This window comes from Lactuca serriola, chromosome 4 (genome assembly GCF_051521515.1).
Source record: "Lactuca serriola cultivar US96UC23 chromosome 4, Lser_US96UC23_V15, whole genome shotgun sequence".
NCBI classification, from domain to species: domain Eukaryota; kingdom Viridiplantae; phylum Streptophyta; class Magnoliopsida; order Asterales; family Asteraceae; genus Lactuca; species Lactuca serriola.
Genome location: NC_136411.1, coordinates 64,381,597 through 64,388,956, shown reverse-complemented (window position 1 = coordinate 64,388,956; position 7,360 = coordinate 64,381,597). Strand labels below are relative to the sequence as shown.

The 7,360-nt window shown below is 42.0% G+C and overlaps 1 protein-coding gene across 1 annotated transcript; it reads left to right on the top strand.

Moving 5' to 3' along the window:
- The first annotated feature begins 5,732 nt into the window (after nt 1-5,732).
- LOC145098448 (uncharacterized) lies at nt 5,733-6,221 on the top strand. Its single transcript, XM_079036084.1, has one exon. The coding sequence runs from the start codon at nt 5,733-5,735 to the stop codon at nt 6,219-6,221; it is 489 nt and encodes a 162-aa protein (XP_078892210.1).
- Nucleotides 6,222-7,360: the final 1,139 nt, after the last annotated feature.

Below are 7,360 nucleotides of genomic sequence, written 5' to 3'. Positions count from 1 at the left end.
GACATATGAACAACCCCAAATCGGCTGTCACAAGAACTTATAACCGTATCCCAATGAAGCGTCTCTTCCAATCGATTGACATGTTGGCAATGACCATTTACCAAAGGTTGTTTTTCAAAAATAGTGTCACGTTAGACATGCCACATGACCTTGAAATGTGAGTCTTTAAACAACTCAGAAAAAGTATACTTAAGTTATATAGGATATAGATGGTCCATTTGTATATCTAATTATGCTTAACAATTTTATTTTATGTTGCGTGGTGTTTATAATTGCATTACTAGTGTTTAAGAATTTTGATTTTGGTGCAAATCAGGCTAAGATTCTTTTCAGTGGCTAATGGCTCTCTCTAGCTGCTAATGCTTCAAATCTACATTCTAGAATACTCTTGATAATTTAACCTAGTGTTAACTGCTCAAGAGTATCCTCTAATTGGGGCATCAACTAATGGAACATCACTTGATTGTATTATACTCCTTTCTTAAAAACAACATCTACTTTTTTGAGAGGTCATACATGATCATTTAAAATAAAATAAAATGTATCGGGGAGTATAGAAGGTAACATAGATGCATAGTGGGACACCCCTCGTATGGATTAAATTATTTAATCAAACTAAAAGTCAGTTTTCAAAATATTTGTAACATCCGTATCTCATGTATTATTCTTGTGTTTAAAGATTTGAATCTTATGAAAAATATCCCTCCGTGGAGTGGTGGATGGCTTACCACGGCATGGTGGTGCCACGCCACCACGGTGCGGAACTCACTAAGCGACCACGACATCGCGCCGCAATACGCATAAAACCCTCTGTTTCGGGCTTTGGGCCCTATATAAAGGATAATGGGGATAGGTTTTCGACCACCTCCAGCCTCCATCACCCAGAAGAGCCCCATATAAACCCTAGTTCAACTTCTTTTTCATTTTGAACCTTTAGCCCCCATATAAAGGATATAGAGGATAGGGTTTCGACCACCCTCAGCCTCCATCACCCAAAAGAGCCCCATATAAACCCTAGTTCATCTTCTCTTGAATTTTGAGCCTTTGAGTGAAGTTGCTTCACATTTGGATGGAAGAATAAGAGTTTTGTGAAGCAAGGAAGCATCTAGCAAGTTCATCACAACCTTCTTGTGCACTCTCTGGACCTTTGTAAGTATTATTGATCAAATCTTGGTGGTTCTTTTCTTTTTCAGACTTTGAGTATAAAGCTAGTTTGTTCATTTGATGAGTTTTGAGTGAGAGTTAGGAATAAAGTTTGCAGCTTTATTATTCTCTGAGGTCCCAAGAGTAATGTATGTTTTAGATCTGGACTCACAGGTTGTTTTAATGCTATACACGGGGGTTTGACCCTATTTATCACCATTTTGAACTAATTTGGTGTTTGACATGCATTGGACATGCATATCCATAAATTTAGGATTTTTATGGAACATTAGAGTGCTATGAAGTGTTCTGGAAAGTTTGGGTAGTGGACTTAACAAATTAAGAACTTGAAAAGAATTTGGATCTACCAGCTTAACCACAGTGTGGTCAAGTGTGGACCATGGCGTGGTAGGCAAATCCATCACATTTTTTGTTCAAGTCGAACTACGACATAGTTAAGGTCTTGTCACAGTGCAGTGTTCCACAGGGTTAACTTTGATTGTTAACCATTGACTTTTGAACAGGTTGATTTTTGGTCAACTTGTTGTTTTTAGGTGGTAGACTGAGGATTGACCTTTTGATTAAAGTTTAGGTGGTGTGTAGTACCAATCTTTACATGTTACGAGTTGTGGTGTTAGTCTACTTCGATTGTGAGGTAATTCTTCTCAGTATACTATTTAGGATGTTGGACTCTCTTTGTAACTCTTGCATGTGTGTTATGTATGTTGGGTGAAACATCCCAAAATGCAAGACCAAAAATTTCATCTTAAATTATTAAATAAAACCGTAGTTATCAGAATCTTCTCATCAAAATGTAAATCGTAGTATCTCAAACATCATATCAAAAACACATGTCAATATATCAGAGTAAAACATCTCAGGTTGAAACATCATGGTGTGTGCAATGCAGTTATCCCGAGCTCTTCTCCTTGCTACCAGAAGTACCTGAAACCAAAATTGAAAACTGTAAGCATGAAGCTTAGTGAGTCTCCCCAAACTACCACATACCATACACATAATCACATAATAACATATCATGGACCTTGACCGCTTCATCGGGTCCGAAACTAGCATACATATATAGGACGGCATTGGTGCCTTCGACCCGTTCATATAGGAGGAAACTCACCTTGCAAAACTGAATGCAAAATCTCTAACAGCTGCTCCCATGACTCCCCGAGCTATCATTACCACAATGATACCTAATCAAAAACTAATAATCCTTCTTAGGGTAAAATGACTATTTTACCCCTGATCTTATTTGGACCATAACCTAGGCCCAATTCCATAACACCAATGGTCCAGTTCTATAAAGCCTTTCCAAGCCCACTTACGGCCCAATTTTCTAAATTGGGCCCAACTTATCAAATAGGCCTTCCCTTAAGCCCAAGCATGTCCTTAGCCTAATAATCTGACTTCTAATGGACCAATAAGGCCCAATAGTTAAGGAGTCCAAAGATCAGCCAAAATCGAGGCCTAAATTACGAAAACCCATATTCAGTGAGTATGCGTACTCCTATGTACACTAAGCGTACAGCTTGCATGGCTTGTACGCTGCGCGTACGATCTTGTACGCCCAACGTACTAACCTGTTAATCCATAATTTCCAAAAAGGCTTAATCCTTTAAGACCTTAAGCTCCAAACGTAGATTTGAGTCCACTAAAGTTTCTTAACCAATAAACTCGATTACTTGGTGGCTTGCTACCCACCAAATGGACCCAAACTTGAAATATGGCAACTAACTTCCACGAAAATGACTAAAACTCATGCATGGCCACAAAAGACCTTCAAGATGGAAACTATTTTGTTCTTGGGACACATATAGCACTAAGGGTGGCAACCCTAAGCCTAGAAACAGATTTGGACCATAAAAATCCATTCTTGGGACCAAAATGGTCCAAAACACCATTATCATAGATCTAAGCATACATGAGGCAAGTTGTTATATTTTTACCTCAAATGAGTACTAAATGGTGATGATATCTCAAATCCTTGAGCTCAAGCTACTCAAGTTCTTCTTCATCAACTTCTCCTTTCTCCTTCCAAGCTTCAAACCACCACAATGATCTTTACAAGAACAAAATCACACAAAGATGAGGAATGGTAGGGTTTCTAGGGTTTCTGAGTTTGATAGGCTAGTAAGGAGGCTAGGGTTTGAGCATAATGAGGTATTTATATGGCTTAAACCCTAAAAATTAGGGTTTTGAGTCTGCTCGTGTACGCGGTGTGTACGCGTATCGATCCCCCGCATCCAATACTACCACTATGCCATGCGTATGCCAAGCATACGCCCAGCATACATCCTCAGTCGGCCCACTCACTAACAGCCCAACTCAACAAGGTCCAACTCAAATAGTCCAACATTACTCTCATAGTCCAATAATTAATTACACAAATTAAATAATTTAGCATTACCTCGAACCACGAATGTTACATTGGGTGAGGCCCATTAGGTAAGACCTGTTATGCATGTTGGTGAGGCCCGTCGGGTGAGACTCGTTATATTATTGGCCGATGCTTGTTCTATATGTTGGGAGAGGCCCGTTATGTATGTTGGGCGAGGCCTGAATTGGTATGTGGTATCTTGGAGAACTCACTAAGATTTATGCTTACGGTTTTAAGTTTAAATGTTTCATGTACTTCTTGTAGTGAAGGGGAGAGCCAATCTTGATTGCACCAGACCCAATGGAGATTTCTGCACTATCCGTTTTGATGTTTTCACTCTGATGTTTTGAAACTATAACTTATTACTTTGATTGTCTTTGGAAGAAATGACATTGAATGGTTTTAGTTTTTTTTTTAAATAAAAATGTTACTCTATATTTTAGGGACGTTACAATATTAAACTTCAATAATGGATAAAGGTCCCACAATTCAAACTTAAATGTTCCAAAAGTTTTTAAATTTAGTTATATAAATGTATGCAATCATTATCAAAACATAAGTCAAAAAATGAAACTATTACATAGACATGGCCTTATAAATATCATTGCTTTCAACTATCATCCTTCTTTATAATCATCTAATTTGAATGCATATCTATTAACGTATCCCTTAGGTGAACGTCAAAAAAGAAGTCAAACTAACATCGGGCTTGGCCTGGTCAGAACCTAGTCTAAAGTCAAGTTCGGGCCTTCTTCGCCAACGCGAAAAACGTTGATATGGCGGTTAAGGTGCAGAGTCGCGCCTTAACCCCTTCTCCAGGAAATTACATCCCGGAAAATGTGAGATCAATCAGAGAGTCCCACTCGCCATTAGATGATAGCCATGATCTTTGTAAATATTTAGAAGATCTGCTTCCAGCCAATGAGGGAATGAGGCAAAAGACGTGATGGAGGACCCTCCAATAAGGGTCTGCCACGTCGTACCTCATGAGGGAATCCTCAACAGAATCAGTTGAGGGGCACGCCTCTTGAACATGTATAAAAGGATCCTCCTTCCTCACGAGGAGGGGGACAGAATTCTCTCTTTTCTATAATCTTCTACAATCTTTCTCAGATCTCATACTAACTTGATCGTAGGATCTTCGTCCCGCGAACTCCTCCCAGACATCGACTAATGATCATATCTCTCTTTTGCACTATGATAACAGGAGAAGATACCCACACGGATCTCCCCTACAGTTCTGACTCAATCCTCTCCGGCATATCACAACATTTGGCACCATCCGGGCATATCTTTAGAACGATACATCCACGCAGCAAACCCAAAAAGCAACAATGGCAGGTGATATGCTAGTGACATCAGGGGCAATGGCGAAAAGCCCGTTGCACCTAATGCAGTCACTTGATGTCGGGCAAACATCCGTTCAGGAGGAGCACGCTTCAAACCGCACACCGGTCTCACAGACACCGTCCAGTTCTACAGCTGAAATGGCGGCAACTTACATAGCCAATCTATTGCGCCCAAAACCAGCACAACCCTACAAGTAGCAATCGTAACCACAACTCCACAGATCATCGCAATGCAACAAAAAGAGATCCCTGCCTTGCAACAACAACCCTTCCCGCATGCTTCCGGCACCGGAACCTGGATCCCTCATACCATTCAACCGCAGCCACAATATCCCCCGATGGTCCACCCACACGCTGCCATGGCAGGGTTGTCTCATGTGCCGATATTTGCACAACAACTGTCGATCTTCAACCAAATTGTATAGCAGACGCCAGGTGCAACCTCTACACTATCTCAGCCGCAAGTAACATGCGTGCAGACTTCGTCCAGCTAGGGGTCTGGCCCTTATGGATCTGACGTCCAGTTCTCAGTAGCATTTGAATTCAACCCCCTCATGGCAGTCGGTCAACCGTTCAGTTCGTACACACAACAGTACACAGGAGCAAGCCCATATCTGGTTTCTCTGGTAGGGCAATATGCAATCCAGTACTATGAATTGCAGCCAACCCTACAGCAGTATCAACCGTACATCTCGCAGGCAGCCATGCATAACCAGATGTATGTGAGGCCCTACCAGATGCAGCAACACATGGCTTATGGTGGCATGTCATACTCATACATGGACAACCCCATGTGAAGCGCAAGTTCCAACTTCAGCCATGAACTCCTACAGTATGAGATCTCGCACATTGCGATGATACCAAACATGCCAAAGTATGATGGCACTACATACCCATATGACCACATTGACAACTACGAGTGGACGATGACATCTCTTAAGATGGATCGTCGCTTCACCTGCATGTATTTCTTTTGTACCTTAACAGGATACGCAGGCAAGTGGTTCAAGTCTCTAAGGCCAGGCAGTATCTCAAGCTTTGAGCAGCTGAAATACCTTTTCCTCAACAACTTCATGCAATTGAGAAAAGGAAAAGGGGACGCCAACTCTGTGATCGCATGCAAGCAAAAAGAAGCAGAATCGATTCGTGAATACTACGATCGGTTCACGCTAGCTACCTTGAACGTCCCGGGACATGAAGAGTTCCTGGTAACAGACACCTTTGCCGAAGGTCTACTTCATGGCCCCCTATCAAGGAAGATGGAAGGAACAGTTCCTATATCCAGGGACGAACTCAAGTTCCTTGTGGAAAAATACATGCATCAAATCGAGGGGGAAGAATGAAAAGAGACCAATCTCAAATCCATACCTAACGTCTATCTCAAACAGGAGGAAATGGTAACCCGACCAAGTCCAATTCAACAAGGGAATCAAGATGGCAACCAACAGAGACACAACCGCCATTCTAGGCACATGTCACGGTGATATAGACCATTCAACAAGATGGTAGCAGGAGTGGCCACAAAGATGTCAAGGCAATCAATAAGACTCCAGCCAAGGAGAACAAAAACAAGACCAAGTTATATGAGTATCATCGAAGAAAAAAACATGAAACCAATGAATGCATAGTATTGAAACGGGAGATTGATGAGAAACAACTAGTGGGAAATATAGTAGACATAGCAAAAGACCTCAGGGCGAAATTCGATGGGGATAAGCACCGGATCAAAAATCAAAAGGATGGGGGTAAGGATAACGAAAGAAGGGCTGAGATACTTACCATCACAGGGCCTCGCCCATGTACCAACCGCCAAAGCCAGTGCGTGGGCGTACAGGTATACCATCAAAACATTCTCAATATAACATTTTCAACGCACGATCCCCGACCAGAGCACTGGGATCTGAATGACCCTTTGCACATCACCGGTTTCATTAGCCAAAACCATGTTGAACAATTGTACATCGATACCGGAAGCAGGGTCAACGTGATTTATGAACACTGCCTTCAGCAGTTACCGATTGAATGGAAAAGCACATCCAGCTACCATGCCAGGGCCCGTTGGTTGGGTTCACCGGTCATGGCATCTGGCCAACAGGAATAGTCACGATCCCATTTACATTGTTCAGTCATGATGGAACCAAACGGATAACAAGGGCACTCAAATTCTCGGTTGTTGACGGCCCGGCTGATCACAATATTCTACTAGGCCGGCCAACGTTGTTCCAGATGCAATTGATTCCGTCTACTCTTCACGGTGTTCTCAAATTCAGCACAGTTGACGGATCGGCAACGGTAGTGGCAGCCAAGCCGAGTAATGGATGTGACGTCAAACGAGAAAGGAAACGAGAAACCCAATTGTCATGGGGCGAAGGTTTCCAGAAGGAGGAAAATCCACAACGGAGAGTGGCACCATTTCAAGCATTGACCCACGAATCCAGGAAAAGACAAAGAGATGTATTCAATCGGCTCACAACATCTCTTC

Excerpts from the sequence above, each read along its gene's own strand:
- LOC145098448 (XM_079036084.1), top strand. The coding sequence starts at position 5,733 with ATGATACCAAACATGCCAAAGTATGATGGCACTACATACCCATATGAC.